The following is a 27,804-nucleotide window of genomic DNA, read 5'->3' on the forward strand; positions in this document are numbered from 1 at the left end:
AATGCTTGTTTATGGAGCACCTGTGCTAAAACTTGCAGCACTTTCAAGAGGTAAACTGCACCAATTCTGGATGAACTATGTCTGTGGTATCTGTGGTAATTTCCCTATATATAAGTAACTACAGGTATGTTTATTTCTAAGTTAGTGTTTTCAAATTTGTTTCTCACTTCCATGTACTCAGGGAGAGCAGAGTCTGACAGTAAGTGGGAAAAAGGCCACAGCTGAAAAGTTGGGGGTGGGGAGGAAAGGAGTGCAAAGGGCTACCTGACTCTCCCAGATTTATTTTCTCTGCTCTAGCTGTGGGAGGGGAACAAATTCAAGGCAAGTCTCCAATAATTAGATACTATACCTGGAAATTATAACAAGATTTTAAGTTTTTCATACATAGAATCTAATTATTGGGGGTCATCCTAGATATTCAAGTAAATCTAGTACTACCTTAGCCTGCTCCTATAGCGATATAAGTTTTTCACCCAGAGCCAAAGTTTCAGCAATTTAGCTAGCTCCCCCCCTCCCATTCCCAGGTTGTCTGCAGCCATGTTATAGCCAGCTGTTTCCTGTACAGGAGGCTGTAGGAAGGGAAGGCATCCTTCTTTGTCTGGGAAAGGTCCCCACCTGTGTGGGAAAGCACAGATTAAAGCCTTGATCCCCAGTGCAGGTGGCTGGATCAAGGAGATTTGAACCTGGGTGTCTAGATGAACCCAAACAGATGAGTTAACTGGGTGCTGGTAGTCTCATTAACATCACTAGGCAGACAGGAGCACAGAGGCTGTGAAACTGAGGGGCTTATTTACAATCAGTCAGTAGGCATGTGTGCAGAACACAATGCAGTGCTGTGCAAGGATGCCAAGTGAGCCTGGGAACTAGCAGATTCTGGAAAAAGTGCTTCTCCACCTATCCAAAATCAGACCGGCTTGCGAAGCAGGATGTATTATCCTTGGGCAGAGCACTGCTATAACACAGAACACTGCTGTAACTGTAGTGTGCTGTGCAGGCAAACCCTGAATGGAGGCTCAAAGATCAACACCAAGGTAGGTGCAAGTTTGGAAATACTGACTTAAGCTCTCTTGAGGCCTGTGAGCAAGGCTAGGCCAATGGGCTGTGCACTAGGGTGGGGACGTGGAACCCTCGTTCTAAACTGGGCTCATATCACAGCTCCCGTTGAAGGTCAGTAGCAGGTCACCAGACTGCTTGGACTCAATTTTACCAACATGCTTAAGGAGGATTAGGGCAACACAGAAACAGATGCTATAAGCTCACACATCACTCAGCTCAGCTAGAGCTGTTCTCAACACATCTGTGTCTATGTTTTGGGGAGAAGGCTGTGGTTCTGAGGGACTGTTCAAAATCACTTTGTGATTGCTAAGTGCCAATTCAGTCCTTGTATTATTGGGAATTTCTACCACTTAGTGGGTGCATCTACACACACTAATGCAATATAGGCTTACTATGCAGTAAAACATACACATGCACCCTGTTGGAAGCAAATGTGCTCCCTACTGGAGCAGCCTGGTACAGGGCTGCTCCTGCCCTGCTCTGGCCCTGTGCAGCAGCCAGGGGGCGCTCCGGGCTGGCAGAGGACATGGGGACCAGTCCTAATGCACATGGGACCAGGAGAGCTCTGCTGGCTGCAGCAGTAGCTGTCTCTTGGTACACATCACAAGGGGCCCTGACATGCGCATCCCTATGCACACTGGGACACACAGCTGCTGGTGAGATGCATGCCTACTGAGGCTTCCCTGCCCAGCCGGGGGGCTTGCTGGCAGCAGCCCCAGAAATGGGAAAGGTCCCAGCCAGCCCCTGCTGTGCAGGGAACTCCCACCCAGCAGGTAGCCGACTGGCAGCTGCCCCACAAACAGGACAGCTGCTGGCGTGCCCCCAGCTGACCAGGGAAGCAGAGAGCTGCCTAGTTCTGGCACTGCTCGGCTCCCAGCTCCTGTGGGAAGCTGGGAGCCACATGGAGGGAGGGGATGAGGGGGAAGAAAGCAACCCTGTCCTGGCACTGATCAGCTCCCAGCTCCTGGGGGGAGCCAGGAGCTGAGCAGTGCTAGGACCAGGGACAGAGAACTCCCTGTGGCCCCCTGCTAGTGTGACTGACAGGAAGCAAATTTGCTCCCAGTCAGCATCTACATGAGAGCTACTGCACAGTAACTAGCATGCAGTTAATCTAGTACCTGTATTTACTAGCTAACTGTGCAATAGACTAATTTACTGTGCAGTAAATGTCATTCATATGTAGATGGTAATGCTTTACTATGCAGTAGATTAGCCTACTGTGCAGTAAAGTGTCTTGTATAGACACATGCAGTGTTTTGATTCAGGTACAATCAGCAGATGGGGGAAGAGAGGGAGAAGCAAAACTAACCACATGTTCCAATGGCTTTTTCTAGAGGAATGAAAATTTCTGCAACCCATTTTTTATGGCTGCACCACACATACAGCAGCCTCCATCTAAAAAGGATAACATGTTGGAAACCCTGATGCAGTAACAAAGCCAGACAGTGTGCCCCTGTTTATTACCGCAGTATTCGAGGTAGCTCTGGACTCCTGTAGATGTACTTGTGCCGGTAGCCTAGGTCTGTGTGGAAAGGAACAAACTGCACTTTGTAGTCCCGAAAGCTCCGTGATGTTGCAGCCAAGTTGTAAAGCTACAGAAAGTTATATGCATCAAACAGGTAAAGAATTCACCACCACATTCAGAGAAGATGCACTATAACATTAGTTGTCTGAAAGCAGAGCTGCTTCTTGCTGCAATCAGCTTCACTCCAGCAGATTCGACATTTATTTGGTCTACATGACAATTTATATTAGTGGAGGAAAAGTGTTACTGCAGCTTCCCGTTGAGGGGTGGGGGATGAGAGAAGGTTCACAAGGGAGGCAGCTGTAGACTTTATGGTCTCTTGCTACCTCCTCCCTCTTTGTGCCACTCAGAGCCTCCCTTTTGCTCACTCCTCTGGATTCTCTCCCTTCATCTTCCAGTAGATGCTGCAATAACATTTTCCCTCTATCAAAAAATCCACTTGGAAGGACCATTTCTACACTCAGCAGATCACAGCTCAGCTTCTGGAGATAAGCCATTATGTAAGAGCTTCCAAAAGATCAGCAGAAAGCCCTGAATGATGTGAGCAGGGAGATCTCCCAGCAAAAAATCCTATTAACTAATAAGCATTAAAATGGACATGCACAGACAGCAAAAACTTAAACCACTGGGACAATGGGATTAACTATAACCACAAATCAAGTTCCATCTCTAATGAATAGACTGATATCTTGACAGAGCTGTTGCTATTACATTTGTATTTCTATAAATTCTGCCTGGCCTGGCTTGGCTAACAGAAATTTCACAGGGGCATCTGAACACTTGTTCAGGAAACTAACGTGCTTTGCCCACCTGTATTCCTTCTTGCCCTCATTCTCCCTCCTGCTTAAGTATAACAATACTATTTTCCCCTTATTTTTTCCCCACTATTTTTGAAGCGTAATAAACTCTTCTTCACTTTTCCTTAGCCAGCACCACAGCTTGGAAGATTTTCAATATACCGATATGATTATATTATTAAATGACATCTAATACCTCCCGTGCTACTAACTGTTATGCGCTTCTGCCATTATTAAAACAGAAACATAGTTAGCCATGTTAGTCTAAAGTATAGTAAAAGGCAGAATAGATTTGCACCTTACAGATTAACTAGTGTGTGTGTGTGTGTGTGTCTGTGTGCACACAGGCTTTCACAGGCTGAAAATATGTACATATTGGTGTGTATATCTATTTACACACACACACACACACACACACACAGTGTATATTGAGTATCTACTTTGATTAGTCTATAAGGTGCATTATTAAAACAACCTGCTCTTCATACCAAATTGCTGTCTTTTCTGCACAGAGCTGTATGATCCATTTAGGTCACTGTTTAAGCCAAAAAATCCCTTCTATCAAGCAGCCAACTTAAAGCAGGTCAGTTTCAACAGGAGAAATCTACCTTCTTTCCGAGATGAAATGGTACAACGGGGTCATCTTCAGCATGGAGGATGAGCAGTGAACAGGAAATGTATTTTACACTGTGAAAAGAATTAAAAGACAATGTAATTCTTTTTAATCCTAGTGAAGCTTATAAACTGTTAACAGAGCTAAGAGTTCTGGTTGTATTTTTGATAAAACAGCCAATGCTATCTGAATGCTGGTCATGCCTGTCTATTTTATCTCTCTGAAGAGGAGCTGTTCTGTTGTAGCTTCTTAAACTGAGAAATAATCAAGAGGCTGCTATCCTGGCCCTTCAAAAACAATCTCGGCTCCATTGAATGAAGCCCCAATCACTGCGAGTCTGTCTCTTGGCTTTGCTAAATACACATATGCATCTTCTGAGTGAAAATGGAGCCGGAGTGTGTGTCAGTCACTTTTGGTTCATAGGTCCTCTCTCTCAAACCCACTTAAAAGGCATCTCATCATGGATAAGAGTCACTTATTCATTATATCAGACAAAAATCAAGAAAGGAAATGAAGTGCAATAGATTATTAGAGTTTAAAAATAGGATGCAGAATAACAGTACTGTAAATAATGCACCTGTCATATATTAACTCGACAAAGCTCTGTTCTACTACATGCCAATTTAAAAAGCATTTCTAGGGAAGCAACTGATGCTTGTGAAATGTATGGCCAAGTTTTATAATTATATTATATGGGATTTTCAGGGATATACTCACTAGAAACAATTCCCACCACTTATTAACTGCATTTCAGACTGTGATAATGCCAGTTAATATGACCTATACACAAAAATAATTGGTTAATGTAACCATTGGAGAATCTTTTTTGCTGATTACGCTGGTGAGCAGGGGAGCTCATTACCCAAAGTGACATTGAAATAGGGCATGTTTTTGGTTAAGAGAATGAGCATACAGGAAATGTTCTTATTAGACAAAGAAGGAACAGCTTAGTGAGTCAGGCAAAGCACGAGGATTCATGAGACCAGGATTCTATCCAGGGACCTGCCACAGATTTCTTACATGACCTTGAGCCAGACATTTAACTTGTGTCAGTCTCACTGAAATGGGGGAAGCTTACTTCACTAATGTCTGCAAAGTGTTCTGCAATCCATGAATGGAAGGTTTAGAGGTATGAAAAATTATTAACTGCAGTATGAATTATGTTAATAATTGTGTCTGTCAGTAAGTCTTCCCAGCTGTTTAAGACCTTAAAGGATAGAGATGTTAGTCTGAGTCAGGCACAAGGCAAAGCAGGGTGGCACCTTATAGGGCATCTATACATGTGATAAACCTCTGCTCTGACATGTGCTAGTTAGATTAATTGAGTCCGCTGGAGTGTGCTAATTAGCGTGCTCCAGCAGCCTCTGCATCATGTATACTTAGCAACCCCACATTTCAAAATGGCTGTGGGGGGCGCTTTAACTAAAGCTCGTTTCATTTCAAAATAGCTTTAGTTAAAGCGCCCCCACTGCTATTTTGAAAAGTGGGACACTGAACAGATGACGCTGTGAGTGCTTTAATTAAACTACCCTCCTGCATCCTGGAGCATGTTTATAGATGCCCTTAGAAACTAATTTGTTCAGAAAATTTTCATAGGCTACAGCCTACTTCATCTATTAAATGAATAAGGTTATGTAAACCAAAATGTTACACTAGATACACCTGTTTAGTTTCTCACACACCTATGCTTCGAATGTCTTTAACTAGCTGGTCAGATGAGGTTTTCTGTTCAGATAAGGACCTGTAGGTCAACGCCCACCTAAGATTTTAAAACATGGAACTGAGAAATTATATCACCCATCATGTGTTGGGATTTCCTGAGAGCTACCAAGCCAAATTTTTGGAAACTATGGCACGTTCAAGGCCAAGCAAGACTGTGCAAAGCCCCTTCACAAGTATCAAATATTTCAGCAAAAAAGAGGACCAATTGCACTTGTGTACATTCCCACTTGATGCCAGCTTTATTCAGTTTCCTTTATGAACATGTCATCAAAAGGCCTCCCAGCTCCAATCACTGCAGGTAGAAAAACGAAGATTCAGCAGAGATTCATTACTTACTTCTCATCATTTGCAAATTTAATTCCGCTCATCGTGATGGTGTCAAGGAAGAACCAGTCAAACCCAGGGAAGTATCTGTATATCTGAAGAAAATAAAGTCTCCCTTAATAACCTCCTGAGATCCCTTCCAGCCCTACTTAACTCTGTGGTAATAGATATGTCCACTTATTAGCAAGACAAGGGATGTTCCCACCTGGAATACAGATAGATTGAATGCTACAGAAGGAACACACTGGTTCCACAGATATCCCAACTGTCCATCTGATTTTTCATGTACTGTTGCTCTGTAGTAGACTCAAACTGTGCTGCTGTGTTAGTGCACAGGTTCTCTGAATGCCTTCATTGTTCATTCTCCAACTTAAGTGTCAGCACTGCTGCTTGAGTTCTCTTGGATATCAACATGCTTCTGGCTCACATGTATGCTTGGTTGAAACCTGTCATGGCAGGTGTCTACACAGCACAATGCAGTACAGTGCAAAGATACCCAAGGTGGCTGAGAGGACTAGTGCGGGCACCAGAAGCAGTACAGTAGCATTAGTGTGGTGTTATGCCTGGCCCAATATACACAGCCCTGCTGAGAAGCAGGGTAAGTCCAGAACTAGCTCAAGTGTCAGCTGTCGTGAGGAGAGCCCCTCTGGGGCTGAGCCACCTGACCTGGCCTGCAGGTTTGCTAGTTTCAAAAAAAGTGTCAGGCATCTGTACTGGGTCAAACTGAATGTGTCAGAGAAACCTCATCATCCTCAGCCCTGGGGGGACAGAATCCAGGTGGCAAGGACTAGGCTGTCATCCTAAGAAGGCTCATTCATCTGTCATGCCTCTGCTAGGGAAGCAGTCATTCACCTAATCGCATCCTGGTACAGCTCCCACACAATACACCTGCATGATGTGGCAGGCTAGGAAAAAACCATTTTCAAAAGACAGAGAGGTGCCCCAGCTGCATCATCAGTCTCTTGAACCTCCTCTGACTGGGACATGTTCTCTCAACTTCCTCACTAAGCAGGTCAGCTGTGCATGTCTTATGTAAGCAGAGAATCATGCCATGGTAGTGGTAAGGCCTAACACACTCCCTACTGAAAGAACCAACTCAGCCCTTCTTTCTTTGTGCTTACTGCTTTTCCTCCCTGGTTTTTCTTTTCCATCATCATCATCTCAGTGTGGTTTTACTTACAACTGTACTGTACAGTAAGGTATATTAGCCCCATGCAGGCCTCTGCTGATGTGCACCTTGCACCTTTGATGTACACACAGCCCTTTGCAGAGGAAAGCATTAGTGCTGATCATTATAATGAATAACAGCTCCAGAAACTCTGACATTGTTTGCAAGGTTTACAGATTTAACTCAGGCATGTCCTAGAATTGTTCAGGAAGAATTTCTAAATGATTATTTTCATGAATAAAATTAGAAGATAATAAAGACAGAAAACTGTACTTGCCACTGAAAATGGATGGCTTTTTGCTTCCTCACGTATGTTAGTAAATGGTGATTCCAGGATAAGGGCATCTGGAGGAGTTTCTGAAAACATAATCACAGTGCACAGTGTATCCAGGCACTACAGTCAGTTGGGTAAGAACAATACAGAGCTACAGGTTGCCAATCTTTATATACCAAAGTAGCTGCAAGGAAGGATCAAATCCTCAAAGTGAGACAGTATTCACATTACTAAATGACTGACGTCCATTATCTAGGGCTGACAAGGTATCTAAAAATAATTACATGCACCCCAGAACCACCTTCCAACCACTAAACCCGTCTTGTGACTAGGAAAAGTCTACAACGTAAATGGCTGTATCAAGGTCATGGCCAAATTCAAGAGATCATTTTCAAGTAAGCATAATGAAAATTGGACAACCCTACAGTTAATACTTCAAGGGACAGGTAAGGTGGGGGAAGGCACAGCTTAAATTAATGTAACCCCTGTGAAAACTGCCAGACTTAGAACTAAAATCCTTCCTCTATCCCTGTGCCAGGGGAAGTTAACTACAGAAGGAACCAAACAAGAAGCAGTTCCCTTCCTCCCAGTCCACACTTCCCTCAAAACACTGCCCACTGCCACTCTATCACCCATATCATTCAAATTCCTGATAGGTTTTGTTAAGGGTAGGAGCTATGGGGATAGAGGAGGTTCCTGGTCCTGAGGCATGACCTAAAATTGAAACCTGCTGGGGCTGGGGCTGGATGGTATGGTGGGGCTGCCTGTGGCTGGGCAGTCTCCAGGAAATGCCACACCTGTGCCTCTCCAGTGAAGGGCGAGTATGGGGCACCAGAAAGCCTCAGCCCCCACTGCCTGGAGGGTGACCCTGTGGAGGAGAAAGACTAGGGGAGCACAGCCCGATGGAAAAGCACATAGGGCCAGGCCCACTGAGTGGGGCCTGAGGCAGGACCCAGGCAGACTGACAGACACCTGAGGCCTGAGTAGGCCATAGGCTGAGTTGGGGGCCCAGATTTGACAGACTCCTGAGGCCCAAAGGGGAGTAAGGTCCCACAGCTCCAGTGAAGGAGGTGGAGTAATGGCCATGTAGAGTAGGGCCTTAGGGAGCCTGAAGGGCTGCACATGGGCCAAGTGGAAGGGAGGTTCAGAACCGTGTATAACACCCTAGGCAACAGGGCACTAAATGGGCAGCCTCCCACAATTTTCCATCTTCTTTGGTACATCAAGGTATGGCAGATGAGGCAAGGCAGACTGCCCTAGATAGGCAGGCAGGCCAATGATGAGACCCGGCCCTGATAAGGCCCCCTGTCACACCATGCTCCAGTCAAACTAAGAGAATGCTGAACAAGAGCACATGACAACACTGCTGCTACAAGAAAGTCAGGGCAAGCTGAGACTTCATCACTACAAGGTGACTGAGCAGACGTTAGTACCACACTGGGTGCTCCATTTTTCACTAGCCTCACCTCGTTCACAAAGGCGCCTCACTAAGTTCGTTGCAACCCTAGAAAGAAAGAAAAAAGTAGTTTAGCATTAAACCAAACATTTTTATCATTCATTGCTAGAAAACAGTAGTGCTTGTTGCCTGCCACTCCCAAAGGAAAGGCATCATGTGTTGCTGCTTGAAAGACCCATTTCTGAAACAGATCTCAGGGCTTCTACATTTCTAGTCAGTGCTGGAAGCAAAGGACACCTGCTGGTTTGCAACTTGTAGAGAAATGGGTCTTACCCAGTCTTTGAAGCAAGCTTGAAGGACATCTCAAAAATGCTTTCTTCTTTCTAATTTAATCACCTCTGTTTTTATCAGAATGCAAATTAAAGGAGCAGCTATTTGTTCAAGCTGGATTTCCTTTGGACACACAAGACAGCCAAAAGACTGGAGACACTTGAGATGCTGGATTTTAGTTTTGTTCAGATATATCAACAGTTCTGTTCAGATATACTAGCAAATTCCTTCGCTCCCTGGTTTCACATGCTCCACACATACTCCCAACACGGACTCCCCATTCCAATTTCCATTTTCTTTTCATCCCACTCTTCCCTAAGGCCCTGCTTCTATACACCATGCTTACATGTTCTCCCTGCCTTGAGGTCACCAACGATTCTGCAAGAGCCCCTTTTGCCAGTGAATTCAAGTAACCCTCCCTCTGGGATATACAGCCACAGAGTATATACCTTTCTGCTCCACAGGGAAGATCATGAGGATGCTCTGCCCCAGAGCCATCTAACAGGCAGCCCATGAGCCACATGAGACTTGCAAATGGTTAAGCTGTGGCCTGCAACACTTATCAGCATAGCTACTGGAGCTGCAGTGTTGGCACAGCTCTGGAACCCACACTACTATAGATCTGTGCCAGTAAGTTGAGGACACCAGTCATTTGTAAAGAAAGCCCTGTATTTATTGATTAAAAGGAGGATGTTTGCAAAACTAGAAGAGGTAAACAGATGCAATGTGATGAAACAACTGCATTCTCCTGCTTGGGTAGGGTTCTCGCAGCATTTTGAAGGGGGAAAAAAAAAAAAAAAAAACACTTAAAACTAGACACTTGTGCGCTCTCATAAATCGAAAGATTCCAGCATTTCCCTTGTGGGCTTTGCCTATCAATATATTTCACATTACGATATTTGATAGCTAGTCTTAACAGATTTGGGAATGAAAATCTTGACAGTAGTCCCATTTCTAATATTCAACATTTCTCTGGTGTAATTCCTTCACTCCATTCTGGGATGAGCTCTATAATGCCATAAAAAAGTCAGCTCTCAGCAGAAATTTCCTCAGTTCTAAAGTGGGCAAGTTAAATTTCCAAGCAGCTTAATATGAAAAAATAGCTTGACATTTCATTGGCAGAATGATGAATATAAAATAGTTAAAAAATACATTTAAGTTTTGTTGTTGCTTACACCTTTTAAAGAATAATTTTTCATACTGCCTTTCTACAAGTTAAAAACCACGGTTTTAATAACTTAATTACCCCAATATTTTTCTGGAAAACATCTATACATTTGAGAATTAAGATCTGACTGAACAAGATTTTATTCTTTCAGACAGAGATCAAGCTCAGTCAGGGTATATAAACACAAACAGGGGCAAATTTATCACTGGTGAGAAGAGGTGCAGCACAATGGTTGTCCCTGGAGTCATGTTGTTTACAGTAGCAATCATTTCACCTCATAATCTACTTGCCATCTCTCTTTGGTGACCTGGGGTCATGCTGATTTTACCACCTTTTGATTCCCAGGGCAACCATATTGGAAATTAGGACTCCCAGGACTATCCCTTCATAACCATTCATCGTCCTAGTTCCCATGCTGAAGAGCAAATAAACTGTCTTGCAGCAATTACACTCACAGATTCAGAGCAATGGCAAAAAAAGAAAGGATTGTAGCAAGCATCTTGTTAGTCTAAGTCAATATTTATCTACTGTTAGTGTTCTAAAGAGGTGATAAGCATCTTACCCAGTGCCTAAGGAATGCCCCCATATATAGAGAGGATTGTCTCCACTTCTTGCCTTTATCCAGTCAAACACATGGAGGGCATCATAGGTCATCCCTCTCTCGGAAGGAGTGCCTACTGAATCTCCCCACCCTGGAACACAGAAATATTTTACTCTAGTATTGCATGTAAACCATCCAGAAAAAACAAGCCATTGCTTATATCTTCAGAAATGAGCTGCCTTCCTACAGCTGCAAAGCCTTTTGAAGCATGAGAAAATACCTGCCTGCCGCATTGTACCTATGCATCAGACTAAGACTGGAAAAGAACAAACAGCCTGACATGGTACAGGGTCTCAGTTTATGATCCTTGAATTGCCTCCAATCACTTGAAAGCCCTGACTGAGCTCTCACTGTTAAAACTCAGTAGCTGTCTGTTGCCAACCAGATTCTGTGGGCTTAGCGAACAGTGGAAGCAAAAGCTCACACCTGCCATGGAAGCTACTGAAGCCAAACTCATGCCTGGAGAAGTACAGCTTCCAGACCGAAAGACTCCTACTCACATATTATTCAATTTGTAAATTGTAACAGCTTAAAAAGCATCAGAGAACTGGGCATGGAGTAGCAAAACAAGCACCTTCCTTACAGCTGTCACCCTGCCAACTGTTGATCAATGCCTCATGCACTTCTCCAGCCTCCCTACAATTTCCCCTGATCAGTGTACACAGGATCCCTTCTCCTGCTCCCTGTGTGACAGCATACTCTGCATTGTTTCTGATAACTGAGAAGCAAGCAAAGAAGCAGACAGCAGTCACCAAGCACTCTTATGGCATGCAAAAACCTCCTACAGAGAAACTCAATGTTGCCCCCTGACAGCAGCAGATGCCTTGGTGACATGGGTCTGCCAGCTCTTTCCTTTTCCCTACACTGCACCCAGTTCCCATGCTGTGATGGCATTCTCAGAACCATCCTTTTAACAGGGTTTGCACTAACAAAACTAGAGGAGGAACCACACTCCTGCCTCCTGCAGCATGCATATCCTTGCTGACTTCTACCCCACTTAGAGAAGGGGCAGAGGGTACAGACTACCTTCCTGCTTTCTCTGGTGACACCCTGAGAGCACAAGGGTATAACTAGGAGAAATGGAAGGAAATCCAGAGAACAAGCCCCCCAGCAAAAAAGTCAGTCCTGATGGGTCCATGGTAAGAAACAGGACAAAAAAAATCCTTGCTTTCCAAAAACAATTTGAAAATCTCTTAATGTCCAAAAAATGGAACACTTCCCCCTCCACTGAAGGAGGTCTTTATACTCCCTATAAAGGATGGAGACATTCTAGAACTGTGTTTGATCCACTCTGGGCATGTCTACACATGCAATTAATGCACCTGAATTTTCTGTGCAGAAAATTCAGTTTCATTAAAGCACTCCCGGGCACACATCTGAAAGTGTGCCTATCAGGAGCAAATTTGCTCCTGACGGGAGTTCAGTCCAGGGCTGCTCCTGCCCTGCTCTGCCTCCCTGCATCAGCCAGGGGGAGTTCCAGGCTACCCTGAGTGCCAGCCCCAGACTGGCAGGAGGCACTGGGGCCGATTCTAATCTCCATGGGGCAGAGGGAGCTGTGCCAGCTCTGCACAGAGATCAGGACCAATCCCAACCTCTATGCAGCTGGGAGACAGCTGCTCCCAGAGTTGGGACAGCTCTCGCCACCCCACAGAGATTGGGGCCGGCCCAATCATCCCACAGGAGCTGCCCTGCTGCCCGAACAGCATCCCCTCCCCCCTGCACAGATTGGGGCTTAGCCAGGCCAACCCTGCTGCCTGGGCTGACCAAGAGCAAGTTGCTCCCAGTCAGGGTCTACACATGCACTTTGACATATTAGCTAATGTGCCATTTTTCTAGTATCTTTATGTATTGGTACTAGCAAACAGTGCATTAGAGTAATTTAATGCACAGTAATTGACAAGCATGTCTGTAGGTGGTGACACTTTCAATGCATATCAATCTAATGCTTAGTAAAGCTGCCTTAAAAAAAACTGTAAACAAACAACTTAAGATGTCCTTTACCAGGTAAAATAATCCAAAATGATTTACTTGCCTCTTAAAAGTTCTTTCTAAAGTTTACAATTCTGCCCCAGCCCTTTTAAGTCATTATGAAAAGGAAAAGTTAGTTTACCTCTAATGAAGAAAACACAGTAAAATACCACATAATGTTAGCTCCTAAATCTTGAAAATATTAGTGATAAAAACGGTCTTGAAAAATAAAATCAAGAGCTGATATTCAGACATGGAGAATGAATCCTGTGTTCCACAACTGCAGTATGTTTAGTTTTGTTGTTCAGGTTTGGTTTTGAGGCTGCTTACTATAAAGTACGTGAAAAGGTAAATTACTACAGTTCAGTTGTGCTATGCCTATTAATACTAGCTCCACTTGATGTTAAATCTGTGCCACATGGCCAAACACTCCTCATTGCTCTAACAAGAGGTGAGGAGCTACCCCAAGTTTTTACTTGATATGGAGCTGATACTGTAACTTATTTTTCTGGAGTTAAATGTAAACATGTGAACCACCTATGAAAGGCTAAGTAGAATATTTATAAAAATGCCTTGGATCCAATTCACAAACACTTATTTTGGTTCTTGTGTCTGTCAAAAAGCAGTTTTTAAAATAGTCATGGCAAGGAATTTTTTTATTTTTAACAGATATTCGAAACCAATTTGAGATTTATAAGGTTTTCTTTTGACCACTGTTCTGAAGTGCTCTGAGGGGCCAGCCACAGGACACTAAACAGAAAAGAATATGCTTAGTTTGTGTGATTTAGAGGAAAGAAAGGACAGTGCTTCAAACTAAGTTTTATTCTGTACCATTGTTTAGCATTCAAAGCTGTATTTACATCCCCTACAGCACTTTCCTGCTGATGATAGATATCATGTACACTGTTGTTGAGCAGTTACAGACAGAGGTTCAATTGTTAGAGGAGTCAGCGAATGGAATTCCTCAATTCTTGCTTTAAGTACTTGTCTGATGGAAATAAAGCAAGACAAGGGAGGGGCAATAAAAAAGCCTATTGGCTTTAAGATTGATTTTCTGTGTTAAATGCACACCAAGGACAGAGAGGCCACCGCATCAGTCATAGCTGAGGGGTGCTACAGTTGGTTAGGGCACTCAGCAAGACCCAGATTCAACGCACATTTTTCCAGAGACTTCCTGTGCAACCAGCATAGCTTCTCTGTATCTTCCGTCTCAAGGGTGGGCATAGCTACACGAGATGCTAACTACAAAGTAGCCGAAAAATACTAAGCAGTAGCATGTCACAGCCTGGAAAGTGCTAATAAGCTACTGCACAGTATTATTAGGCTACTGGCTATACAGCAGCATCACCTAACACACATTTGCTGGTGCTACTGCACAGTAACTCCAGTTATTGTGCATTTATTTAGTACTTGCTAATACAAGTACTAAATAAAATGTGCAGTAACAACTGCACAGTAGCATCTCATGTAGACACACCCGGTGTGAGGAAGTTAAAGAAAGAGCATAAGGATATTCAGCTACTATATGGACACAGTGATTTTTCAGAGGCAGAAAAGGTAGTGAAGGCTTCTGGCTCTGGAAAGTACTATCCAGCGGAAGACAAAAGACAGAAACACTGGGGGAACATGCACACATTCTACTGGGACTGTGAGAACTCTGTGAAAAGCTAAAAAAAGCTTCCAATTAATAGCAGTTTCTGAAGTCTTATAAAAAGCAGTCAGCCACAAAGCCAAAAGTAACAATCTCCAAGAAAAAAGGCTAAATACTGTGTCATAATAAATACAAACAAATACTCACCTCGATAATCAAATGTGACTACATGGTAACCAAGGAAACTTAACACCTACAGAAGAGAAAAATGGAATTTAAAACACCTATACAACTTATCCTGAGTAGTAGTACTGCTTAGATCTAAGAAGTGAGGAGCTTCATTCCACAGCATACTTTTTAATTTCTGGTATCAACTCAATGTTGCAATGAGATGCATAGATCCAAAAGCTGGTTCAAGCAAGAGGCTTTCATACACCCAGTTTTATGCAACTGCTATTTTTCCTGGTTCTCTCCAAGCCCTTGCAGCTGAGAGGTTGGACACTGCAGGGGCTGGGAAGCTGGGCTGAAACTCAGTAACTACAGCTCATTTGGTCATGGCCTGCCAGTATGACTTTGGGCACACAACTCCCTATCTCTAAAACGGGGAGATCACTGGCCTGTCTCACAGGGGTTTTGAGGGTAGACATTAGGGGTGTGCAAAGCTTCAGTCGCCGATTCGATTCAGAGAAGATTCGGCTCAATTCAGCGACCAAATCATCGAATCCAAGTTGAATCAGGAGACCCATTAAAAGCTCCGAATCAATTTGAAGCATCTGAATCGATTTGGAAAAGATTCAGCAATTCGGAAGGCGGTCTTGCGGGGAAACAGAAAAAGGGAGGAGGGGGAAGACTGCCCTGTTTTATGATCTTTCTCTGAGTTCCCTTCCAACCACAGTGCTCTGTGGGAGGGAGGTAGAACAGCATATAAGGCTCTGTGTGAAGCCTCTCTCTGCCTTTTGTGAGCCGTCTGTCTGGAAGCAACAGTGCGTCAAAGGTACTGGTTGCAGTGGTTGGCTTCTTAGTCAGTCTCTTGCAAGACCTCTCTTCTTGGAAAGGATTGGATACACCTTACTAAATTACCCTTGCCTAGAATCCCTCTGCTTATCCCTATCCAACCCATTCCTTTCAGCTTATTCTTCCCCCAAAATACTTTTATTTATCCTTGTTTGGTTTTTTGATTCCACACTTTTTAAAAAGCTGCGTTTTCCCTGGTGGCCTGTCATCCATCACTGTGCAGGAAAGCACATATATTACAGACACACACATGCATATATTAAACACATACAAGATATATTACACACGCACACATTTTCCAGTACAGCAAACATTACAAAGCATGCTGGAAAGGCAGGTGCCAGGTTTTCTGGCAGGAGAGGGAGAGAGGTTATAGGGGGTAGGGGAAGAGCTACAAGTCCACCGGCATGCCCCCCGCAAACACGGATGCACCCTCTTTCCTGGCAGCAATGAGTCTTCTGCTGCCAGTAGGAGCAAGGAGGTGGAAGCAGTACCTGTCCTTGCACCTGCATCACCTCCACTAACACCAGAAATAGCCAACAACATAACAGTCTCCTCCTCCCCAATTTCAGCTCCCAGCATGAGCCTCCCAATGCCAGGGAAGAAGCTGGATCTGGAAGCGGGGGGGCTGAGTGTCATAGCCAGGGAAATTCTGGGGAAGGAGGGGGAATCTGAGTTTGTGCTCTGCACCTGTCAAAGTTCCCCTAGAGGCAGGTCTCCTTCTCCAGAAGGCATCTCAGAGACTGTGGGAACAGGTGACTCAGCTTCCCGTTACTGTGCCTCTGCCTGCTGAAGAGAGGGATAAGGGGGGTGGAGGAGGGGGCGTGTAGTGGGGGATCATTTTGAGTTGGCAGATGATCCCAGGTACTCTACCTGCCAGCACTGGCAAAGGCAGATCAGCTGGGCCAAGGAGGTGAAACACTTCACCACCATGACAATGCTGCTGCATCTCAGGAGGCAGTACCCCCTTGCCCTTGTTCTTCCTCAGCCTGGCACCAGTGAGAGCATGCCCAAAAAGAAGTTCCCCTCTTACTTCAAAGCCCCCATCCCCACAAAGAAGAGGCGGGCCACCCTGGAGTGGTGGGCGAAAGCTGCAGACAAAAGGGGGCATGGTGCAAGGGTGAGCGAGGTCACCCAGAGCACTGGGGAAATGCTTGCTGTGGGTGCCCAGCCTTTCTCCTTTGTTAAGCATCCAGGATTCAGGGGGCTCATGGCACTCATGGCCCCACCCTACCAAGTGTCCACACGTGCCACCTTTAGCAGAACAGTGGTGCCCTCCCTGTATGAGGCATGCAGGAAGTATTTGAGGGAGAGCTGCGGAAGACAGGGCCTCAGGTAGCTTTACACTTCACCTCAGACATGTGGAGCAGCTGGGGTGGAAATCACGCCTACTGCTCCCTCAAAGGGCACTGGTGCGATCAGTCAGGGTGTCGGTGGGCTTTCCTTCAAGCAGAAGCAATGGATGAGTCCTACACAGCAAGGGAGATCATGGTGGCCATGAACCACATGGTGCAGGGGTGGCTCGTTGGGCAGGACAAATTCATCCATGGGTTCATGGTCACCAACAACGGGGCCAATATGGTCAACGCAGTCTGTGATGCCAACTTTGTTGGCATCCACTGGCTGGCACAAGTTCCACCTCATAGTCAGGGACACCTTCGAGGTGAACAGGGCTCCCAATGGTAGCGCCATCACTACCACGACCAGCAAGCTAATTTTGAAATGCAGGAAGGTGGTGGGCTACTTTCACCGAAGCATCAAGTGAGGCAAAAATGCTACAGGAGAAACAGGCAGAGCTTAACATACAGCAATACAAAATCATGCAGGATGTGGAGACTCAGTGGAACTCCACATACTTGATGCTTGAAAGGCTGGTCGAGCAACAGAAGGCCATCCATGAGATGGCCTTGCTCAGGAAGATTGGGATCAGCAGCTCCTTTAACAAAACAGGGTGGGATACCAACTCCCAGATCTTGGTGATCCTCAAGCCATTCCTCAAAGCCACAGAGAGCCTCAGCACTGGTGATGCCCTCCTTAACCAGGTGATTTCCATAGTGAAGGACTTGAAAAATCAAAAAGTGAAGTTCCATGAGATCAATGTTCCTGGCTGGGGCAAGCCACTTTCACCACAGGCACTGGTGAAACAGCTGAAGAAGACCATCAAAAAACAGCTGGAACCATTGTGGTCCAATACGGTCCACGTGTTGGCGGGCATGTGAGACCCAAGGGTGAAGGGGAGCATCTGCAGCAGCAAAACCCTTGATCACTGGAAGGAGGTGCTGGTGAACAGGGTCAGGGAGGCAGAAGGGCAGAGGTGGGGGGATGTGGAAGAGGGGGATCCACTGTCCTGTGCCAGCACTCCAAGCACCAGCCAATCTCCTCCACCACAGCTGCTGCCAATGTGGGCCAAGGGCATGGCTTCAAATGTTGGGGTCCAGAGGCACCAGACCCTACCATCTGGCAGGTAGCACAGAGGCCTTGGCTATCTCTCTCACCAAGGATGTGAAGCTGCTGTAATGAGACCTGCTGGCATACTGGGCAACCTGCAGCCAGAATTGGCAGGATCTGGCCATGGTTGCCCAGGAACACTTGTCCTGTCCACGAAGGGCCCAAGGAGGCTTGTAGGCTTGTCTACAAAAGGTGTTTTGTAAATTCCCTTTGAGGATCAAGATTGAGAGATTGGAGAGAGAGTGGTTTTCTTGTGATAAATGTGCCCCCACTGGTAATTGGGTGTTCTTGTCTTTAATAGATGTGCATTCATTCTGGTGTGCAGTTGCTATTCAGTCTCTCCTATGTATTTTCCATCAGGGCATTTGGTGCACTGGATGAAATATATAACACTTCTGGAGGTAAAGCTATAAGATCCAGTAATGGTGATCGTTTTGTTGTGGGGTGTAGTAATTGTGGAGGTACTGGAGATACGTTGGCAGGTTTTGCATTTCTTATCATGGCATGATCTGGATCCATTGGTGTGTGTTTTGGGTTGTAGGAAGTTTGCTTCTGGTGAAGAGGTTAGAGAGGTTCAGTGCTTGTTTGAATTTAGAAAACACTTTTCACAGATGAACCTATGAACTTCGGTTCATCATCCTCCTCGATACAAAAAAACTCATGGACTCAATATATACATTGGATTTATGACACACTATAAACCTACCTGACATCTGACTCCCCAGATACCGCTCCACTTTTACCTGCTACATCCCTCTTCCCACCCCCGCTTCTCTGAGCCTGTCTCTCATCCCCTGACACCTCAATTTACATCTTCACTGACTGGTTTTCTTGCCTGCATACCAGCCTCTGGCTTCTTTACTATTCATTCCATCCAGGAAGAGCACACACCAACTGCAGATGCTTCTTCAGCCTGACAAAGGGTTTTTAAACCCAAAAGCTTGCCAAGATATATTTCTTCAATTATTCAGCTGGTCTAATAAAAGATATCAAATTGACCCAAAGAACCTTGTCTGCCTTTGTCCTTATACCAACACGGCTACAACCAGAAACCCAGTTAACACACACGACACGAGTTTTGCTTTCAGAACCTTGAGGTGCAATGTCACAGAAGTCTTTGCACCCATCTCCTTGAAACCCGACAGGCTTCATGCCCTCAGAAGGGGCTACCTTCCTTGCTGTTTTCATCCCACCCTGCCTTAACACACACGACAAGTTTTCCTTTCATAGACATTCGGGCTGGAAGGGACCCTGAAGGATCATCAAGTCCAGCCCCCCATCCCAGGGGCAGGAAGTCAGCAGGGATCACAGGATCCCAGCAAGACAAACATCCAAATGTGTCTTGAAGGCATTCAAAGTGGGTGCTTGAACCACCTCTGGCAGCAGTCTATTCCAAATCTTGGGGGCTCAGACAGTAAAGAAGTTCTTCCTTATGTCCAGCCTGAAATGGTCAGTGGAGTTTGTGACCGTTGAACCTTGTCACCCCTTGGACCGCTTTGGTGAACAGACGTTCCTCCAGATCCTGGTGAACATCCTTGATAAACTTGTAGTGGCCACCAGATTGCCCAAGCCTGCATTTTTCCAGGCTGAAGAGTCCCATGGCTCTCTGCCTCTCATCATAAGGTCTGTTTTCCTGACCTCTGATCATGTGCGTGGCTCTCCTCTGCACTCTCTCAAGCTTCTCCACATCCTTTTTGAATTGTGGAGCCCAAAACTGGATGCAGTACTCTAGCTGCGGCCTCACCAAGGCTGAGTACAATGGGAGAATGATGTCCCAAGATTTGCTTGAGAAGCATCTATGGATGCAAGCCAGTGTTTTGCTTGCTTTACTAGCCACAGCATCACACTGAAGGCTCATGTTCATCTTGTGGTCAATCATGACCCCTAAGTCTCTTTCATCTGTAGTGCTAGCCAGCATAGCACTGCCAAGCCTATAAGCATGGTGCAGGTTCTCTCTCCCAAGGTGGAGATTCTTCTATTTTTCAGTGTTAAACACCATCAGGATGTCATCTGCCCATTTCATGAGCCTGTCAACAGTTTGAGGTACAGTTTCACAGAAACCCCTGCACCTATCTTCTTGAACCTTGGGAGCCTTCATGCCCTCAGAATGGGCTACCATCCCTGCTGTTTTCATCCAATTCCACAAAAGAATGACAAAGTTATAGGTATTTTAGCAATTCCCCATTATAGTCTATGGCCGAATCACACTATATCAGCACCAAATCTTTCAAATCCGATTTGGCCAAAACGATTTGGGACAGTGATCTAAATCACCGAACCAAATCACTGTCCCTCAAATCACCTGGATCCGAATCCAAATCTAATACTGGCTGCTTTGCACAGGCCTGGTAGACATGTAACAGGCAACAAAATGCTCAGATAGTTATAGGGATCAGTTCCAGGAATCTGTATGACAGAGGTAGAGAATTCCACAGATATGCATGTGTGAGTTCACTTGGAATGGAGTTCCAGTGTCGCCCTCAAATGGTTTATATCACTATCCACACTCTTCCAGATGTGCTGGCTTTGCATAGCTGCTGACCGTGCATGGTACCAGGGGCAATCCACAAGATGAACCGTTCAAGAGCCTTGCAACTGTCTTTAGATGATCACTTAAAAGTATTCTGTATTGCTCTTATGAATACAATGAATAGCTTTGCACAAGTGGCAGTGTCTTATGAACAAGGTTTTCTGTTTCCCATGGAAAGATAGAAAAAAACATCGATTTTCCCTTTTAACCAAGAGACATGGATTTTCCACTTTTGCAAAGAACTCTCTGGAGGCTGGCAAAGTTCCAATTTGCAGGTGGCTGAGGGGAGCAGAAGAAGGGAAGTCAGACAGGGAGTTATATGTGCATGTATATGCACTTGGCTGCCAGGCAGCCTGAAGAGCAGCTCCTGCAGGTAAGTCTGGCAGGGGAGGTTGAGGCCATCATGGGGAGGGAGGCAGTGAGTTGGGCAGGGCTGAGGCTAGAGCTGGAGCTGCTGCCCAGCTGGGCTGTGTGTGAAGCCTGGGACACAGGGCCATGAGCCATGAGGTAGTGAAGTCTAAAGATGTGGTAGTCATGGGGGACTTGGACTTCCCAGACATCTGCTGGGAAGAGCAGTCAGCCAGGTCTGACCGCTCACGTCAGTTCTTAGCCAGAATACAGGACCTCCATCTAACCCAGGAGGTGCACAGCCCCACCAGGGGAGATGCCTTGTTGGACCTGGTGCTGGCCATGGGTGATGACCTGGTGAGGGGGCTGCGGGTGCTCGACCACTTGGGCAACAGTGATAATCACCTGCTGGAATTCACCATCCAGCGCAAGGTGGCAAAGGCCTGCAGCAAGGCAGCAGCCCTAGATTTCAGGAGGGCGGACTTCACCAAGCTAAGGAGAATAGTCAGGGATGCACTGAGGTCCCAGAGGGGAGGGGAGCCAGGTGTCCAAGGAGAGAGGTCGCTCCTCAAGGAAATGATCCTCCAAGCCCAAAGAGAGGTAATCCCAACAAGGACCAAAAGGGAGCAGGAGGGCACACAAGCCCCATGGCTCACTGAAAGCATCTGGGAATGTCTCCTAGCTAAAAGGGAGGCACACACCCAATGGGAAAGAGGGGACATCACCAGGGATAACTACACTGCACTTGCTCAGGGATGTATGGGGGTGGTCAGGAAGGCCAAGGCAGAGATGGAACTGGGGCTAGCTTCCCGGATTCCCTATGTATTTAAAGAAGTGAAGAATAAAACCCTAGGTATTTAAAGAAGGACTTCTTATTGTCCTTAATCTGGCCAAAATGCCAAATTTCCTTTTAATTTTAGGGGAGAATCCCATTTGCACAAATCACACTGGTTTGAGTTTTCATTGGATTCGCTGCATGTGACCTGCGTGTGCTTTTATAACATACCTAGGGTCCAATGTTACAGGGCACACCAGTGCTGGACAGGAAAGCTCTTTGCCACTGCAAGCTCCATGCTGTCCTGGCGAGGAGCTCCCTGCCCACCTGGCAGCAGCAGGGGCAGCAGTGCTGAGTTGTGCCCCTTGCTACTGCTGGGCAAGCAGGGGGCGCTTTATCAGGGCAACACAGGGCTTGCAATAGCAGCGATAAACTCCCCTGCCCGGTCCCACTCTACCCTGCCATGTCAGGTCTTGCAGCTTGGGCTGCAGAGGCCCCAGGGGGAGGGCAACAGGGCAGGGAGCCCAAGGCTGCAGCGGGCAGCCTGCACCCCCCCCAACCCCCCCCCCACGGGCTCTGGTCTAGCCATACTGCCTACGGGGGAGGGACCATGGGTTGCAGCTGGGGCTCAGGCGCTGTTGCAGGGTGCAGGGAGCTGCAGACCCTGGTCCCTAGCAGCTGCACCCCCCCTCCAGCAGGACAGGGAGGGTTGGGGGGCTGTGGGTGAGGAGTGAGGTGCACCAGCAAGGCCAGGAAGCTATGGGTGGGGAGTGAGAAGCACCAGCAGAGGTGGGAGCTGTGGGTGGGGAGTGAGGAGCCTAAGCCTGTTTCCTGGTGAGCTAAGAGGGCAGGGGGAGCTCTGATTTTCCATGATAAAAAAAACCCGAACTCAAATAACAAAATGTATAGGTACTTAGAATTTATTTTATTGTAGTTACTGAGGCACCATAATTATTGAGGCTTCTAAATTGCTTTAAAATTATAAATATATCAATAAAACATTATGCTCAATTGATACCTATACACACACACACACACACACAGAGTGGTGTTTCATTTTAATCATGGATTTTGGGGTTTTAATCAGATATTTGCTTTTTAAAAAAAAAAAAAAAAAAATTCAGAGAATTTGTGATTTTTAAAACAGAGAAAACAAGGATCCCTGCTTATGAAGCACCAATCTGTATGAACACCAGCTCTAAGCCTCGGAAAAAACAATAAAGAGCACCTGATCTTTCTTATATCAGCACTATATGAAAATCAGAGGAAAATCCTAAGTGAGAACAGTATCATCTAAGCTACAGCTTTTCTCTGCAGCATTTTACCATTGATAATTGCAAATTTTCTCCTGTTTTTCCTCCCCAAATGCATCCCTTCTGATTTGTCAGAGGAGAAAAAAGTACAAGAAATGATCTTATTCCTAGTAGTCAGATTCACATTGTTAGGGCCAAGCTGACACATGGAACATCTTCAATCCTCTGTGAATGCTTAAAATGATACTAACATGTATGACAACATGAGGCTGGTTTTAGTTTTTGAAAATGTTTAAACATCTACAGCTAAAGTATATATTGCTTAATGTCTTTTATCCTGAAGATTGGCATTTACATCTTAACAACAATGACCCCATTCATTCTGTTGAAAATGAGTTACAACGTACTAACAAATGAACAAACAAACAAAACCAAACCAAAAAGAAGCCTTAGCAAAAGCAATACTCATTTTGTACCAATTTACAATATTTAAAGCATCTGTTGTGGGTAAAATCCAAGAGACTGCTAGAGTTTGTGAATTTTGTATGCACAAAAAATCTGAACCAGTAAATTCAAACCCTTTGGCAAACTCCCTTCAAGCACATGAAGAGTGCACCTATTCTAATCTGCAAGGTGAGGCAGATATCACTGGCTTTCACAAAATTTGACAGATTTGGTATGGTGTTTTGCATAGAAAATCTGGTTTTATAAATTCTCCAAGAACTGTACCTAGAAGTTTTAGTGTGAGAGCCTATGTCTGTATATAATACAACTGCTTGTGCTTGGGTATTATAGACAGTTCCAAGGAATACCATCCTTATCGTCTCAACTACTTCAGTGAATGGGGCAATCCTGTGAGATGCAAAGCACAGGCCTGAATCAGTCAACAGACCAGACTCCCAATAGAACAGAGTAACAGGACTCCCCCACAACTCCCTGCCAAGTCTCTATTTGTAAAAAAAGAGACGAAGAGAGGCCAAAAGACATGCTTACTGCTAACAGCTATCCACGTTCCCTCTAGTTCCAGGTAGTGTAAGAGGCCAGGAATCAGCCTTCTGCTGGTATCAAGTCATAGGTGCTAGACTAACAGCAATGTTCCATAAAACACTTTTGTTTTTTCATCATTAATGACACTGTTTGGAATAAGTCACAATTACCTACCTTGTAGAGTTCCACACGGTGATCCCCTCCTCTGTGAAAGGAAGTTAAAGAGAACAGGGGGGGGAAAAAACCCACATTAGTAATTAAGCTCCCACAAACATCTATTTTCAGACCTGTATTTTTTTTCTCCAGGTCTCTGAGAGAATACAGACTAAGGTTAATACTCTAGAAATACAAAATACCTTAAGTCCTTGGCTGCTTGCCACAAGCAGACAGCCAACTGTTAATTGAACAAATATTCATTCCATACCTGGCCTTCCTTCCCTTTCCTCACAAACCAGATACACACATGCACATCTAGAAAATGGGAGTTTTTGCCAGTATTAACAACTCTCTAAAAATACAAAAGACAAGGGAAGCAAGCCAAATTCATCAGAAGTAATTTTCAAAACAGCCTAAGTCTTCCTTAGGCTATATCAGCAGCTTGATTTACTAATACGGACAAGAACTTTTGGTGGAGTACTACAAACAGAACAGGTTCAGATGCTGCACTGGTATGAAAAAAAGGCTAAAGTAAGCCACTTTGCCTTAGCCACTGATCATTGTGGGGCCCCAACTGATGGGGTTTTTTGTTTCTTTTTAGGAACAAACAGACCTAAGCTGCAATGAGCCCTAGCAGTAATGGCAGTATTACAATGCGTAGTGACTGAAAATACCAAGGGACTTGATCATCTAAAAACAAAACAACAAAAAAAAATGCTCTCAAATCAAATTGTAAGATCATAGAAAAGTAGGGCTGGAAGCAACCTCATAAGGTCACCTAGTCCAGCACCTTACTCAAGGCAGGATCATTCCTGACTAAATGATCCCAAAGCAAGACAATCGTCCATCGCCCACAATGTTTAAATCAAAAGCAAGCTTTGTTTTGTGAAAACAGCAGCAATGCTAAACTGGTTTTGCACTGTTTTATCCAGTTATCCAATCCACTGTAAATAAGACAGTGCATATAACTTAACAGTTGCTATCCCTGTTTGTAACTGATGCCTTTTCCTTTATTCCTCACCTGGTTCCTGCATTTCCATGCAAGTAAAGGATTATAGGATAGTTGGAACCCAAAACATCCTCATACCATGGCTGGTCCTTTCCTTGAGCATCCTTCCACAATGCTGCAGGGACTGTGTGCCTAGGAAAAAAGGACAGAAAATTAGGAGCGTCTCAATATTACTCAACATTTTTCTCTCTATATTCAGGATGTAGCATTAGCTCAGGACTGAAATGCACCTGAAATGACAGTGACAATGCAACAAGAAAGCAAGTTTCAGGCATCAACCAATCCCTCAACATACTATCACATGGCCTAAATCTTTAATTCACAGGTTTGTGTGACAGGCCCTAGCACCAAGTGGGACACAAATATAAAATATTCACTACTGCACTACAATACTCCCCCAGAGACTAACTATTTAACTTTAAACAAAAGTATAAAATGTTTATCACTACAGGACAGTCCAGAAACTAGGGACTAGCCACAGCCTGCAATCTTCTAAGCAATGTCCTATTGCAGGGGTGGGCAATTATTTCGGCTGGCAGGCCACTTAATGAGTTTTGGTGAACTGTAGAGGGCCATGCATATAAAATCTTTCAGAAGATATAATTTTAACAAATTATAAGTAAAAAGCAAATCACATACTAAAAATCAAACATCAACCATATGTTTGATGTTTAATTTCAAAAAACATGTCCTGATTCATGTTTTTGGGGGTAGTATATATGAGAGATAATTTTATAATAGCTCAAAATAGTGTCTTACTCTGGTATATTGTGTGGGGAGGTGGGATATATGGAGGGTGGGGTTTGTGGGGGGCTGGAGTGGGTGTGCACACATGTGGGCAGCTGCCCACACATTAGATCCTGGGAGTCAGTTGGGAGTGAGGGGAGTGGGGAGCAGGAGATGCATGCAGCAGAGCTCACCCAGGCAGTGTGGTGCAGATACAGTCCACTCCCTTGCATCTGGCCTGTGGCTACTTCTGCAGCATTCTGCATGGGGCTAAGCCCAGCCTGCTCCCACCCAGGGCAGCTCGTGCTGCACTTCCTCCCACACCCACCCATGGCCCCAGCCAGTGCATAGAACTTCATAGCGGGACTGCTCCCTGCGCAGCTGTAACTGCCTGGGTACTGCTCAGCTCCCCCCACCTCCAGTGGCTCCTCCTCCTGCCCCTGCTGCATCTGTCTGGGCAGCAGATAGCACGGGCAAGCAGTGGTAGCAGCCATGGGGACTTGCACTGGGCACCACGTGCTCAGCCAGATGGGGGGAAAGCTGTAGCTGGGTAGCTCCTGCCCCAGTGTGTGGGGCTCCAGCTCTGGCTTTCAAGTGGGTTGAAGGCAGCTGAAAGCCACTGGAGGTGAAAGGAGCTTAGCAGTAAATGAGTGGTTGCAGCCACACTAGGAACAGCCCTACCAGGAAGCTGTATGCGCTGGCTGGGGCTGGGGCTGTTTACAATCGTGGGCAGGAGTGTGGCACAGGCTGCCCCAGGCGGGAGCAGACAGGGCTCGGCTCCATGCAGAGTGCCATGGGGGCAGCCACAGGCCAGATGCAATCATCTGGCACACTGGACCCAGCCCATGGGCCATATTTTGCCTACCCCTGCCCTAGTGGGACTACACGGAACTCTTATGTTGTGAGTATACCCCAGAACTATTTCAGAGCAGCTGAAATACAGAGGCTCAACCTGGAGTAACTTTGGAGAGAGAGCTACTGTCTGATTGTGGTATTTCCCTGCAAGCCTAAATGCCTCCTAAAACGCATGACCCAGAAAAGTCAGATGGGAATCCCTCACCGTGCAGGAATCTACGCCTACCAAATGGATGGAGGAAGCTGATGCTCACACCTCCTAATTGAGGATTTGTGCAAGTGTTATTTTCTCTTGATCAGAGCTGTCCAACTGGGAGCTCACAGGCTGCATGCTGCCTAGAAGGGGTTCAGTTGCAAGCCCCAGACACCTGCTTGGCAACTGTTCCCTCCATAGCCCTAACTGCTACACCAGCTGAGGGCCCCCCAGAAATACTCTTTTTAGGACAGGGAGTTTCCATCTTAGAATCAGAAAAAAAAACACAAATCATATGCTGCAAGTCAAACACCTGCTAGAACATATTTTAATTTTATTACAAAAAATATTTGTCATGATTTGTGTCTGTGTGCTATATATAGAAAGGACTTCATATTAACTCAACAATAATCTTTTTTATATTGTGTGTGAGGAGTGGGAGAGATATTGTGGGGTGTATGGAGGTGTGGGGGCCACAGGGTATGTGAGGTCTGTGGTATACAGGGACCCCACACACACTGCCCCCATGGCAGCCCCAACTGCTGGCAACAGCAGCAGACTGGGGGGGCTCAGGGAGTTTATGCCTGGTGCAGACTGGGGGGGCTCAGGGGGGCTCCAGCCAGTGCTGCATGCAGGGCAAGAGGTGCAGCTTGCCAGGTTGTCTCTGTCATGGGGACTCTGCACGCACCTGCAGCTTGCACCCTCGCATGGGAAAGCCCCACTATATCCGGTGGGGAAGTGGGGGGCAGGCTACCCCCACTCCCAGCCCATAGACCTGTGCAGCAGGGGCAGGAAGGCAGTGGCTCCAGCAGGGGCTTCACTCAGCGCGTGCCCTACGACAAAGGCAGCAGCAAGAGCCTGCTTGGAACTGCAGGGCCAGACTGGCTCGGCTCCTGCCATGTTCTGCGTCCTGGTGTTGCAGTTGGGAACTCCATGACGTGGCATGGTACGGAGCTGACCTGGCTGGGCACCTCCCA

General features: G+C 45.7%; 1 protein-coding gene across 2 annotated transcripts in view; it reads right to left on the minus strand.

Moving 5' to 3' along the window:
• ABHD12 (abhydrolase domain containing 12, lysophospholipase) overlaps window positions 1-27,804 on the minus strand; it is a 76,870-nt gene that overhangs the window by 4,102 nt on the left and 44,964 nt on the right. For both annotated transcript variants that reach the window (XM_090052519.1, XM_090052509.1), the window contains 9 exons: window positions 25,066-25,185; window positions 24,063-24,093; window positions 14,741-14,786; window positions 10,936-11,065; window positions 8,946-8,983; window positions 7,483-7,562; window positions 6,050-6,132; window positions 3,987-4,065; window positions 2,521-2,648 (listed from right to left, as the gene is read on the minus strand). In XM_090052519.1, coding sequence (XP_089908645.1) covers window positions 2,521-2,648; window positions 3,987-4,065; window positions 6,050-6,132; window positions 7,483-7,562; window positions 8,946-8,983; window positions 10,936-11,065; window positions 14,741-14,786; window positions 24,063-24,093; window positions 25,066-25,185 — 735 coding nt within the window. The remainder of the gene's footprint in view (window positions 1-2,520; window positions 2,649-3,986; window positions 4,066-6,049; window positions 6,133-7,482; window positions 7,563-8,945; window positions 8,984-10,935; window positions 11,066-14,740; window positions 14,787-24,062; window positions 24,094-25,065; window positions 25,186-27,804) is intronic.

The sequence above is a fragment of the Crocodylus siamensis genome, chromosome 1 (assembly GCF_052110815.1).
Source record: "Crocodylus siamensis isolate JL-2025a chromosome 1, ASM5211081v1, whole genome shotgun sequence".
Classification (NCBI taxonomy): Eukaryota; Metazoa; Chordata; order Crocodylia; family Crocodylidae; genus Crocodylus; species Crocodylus siamensis.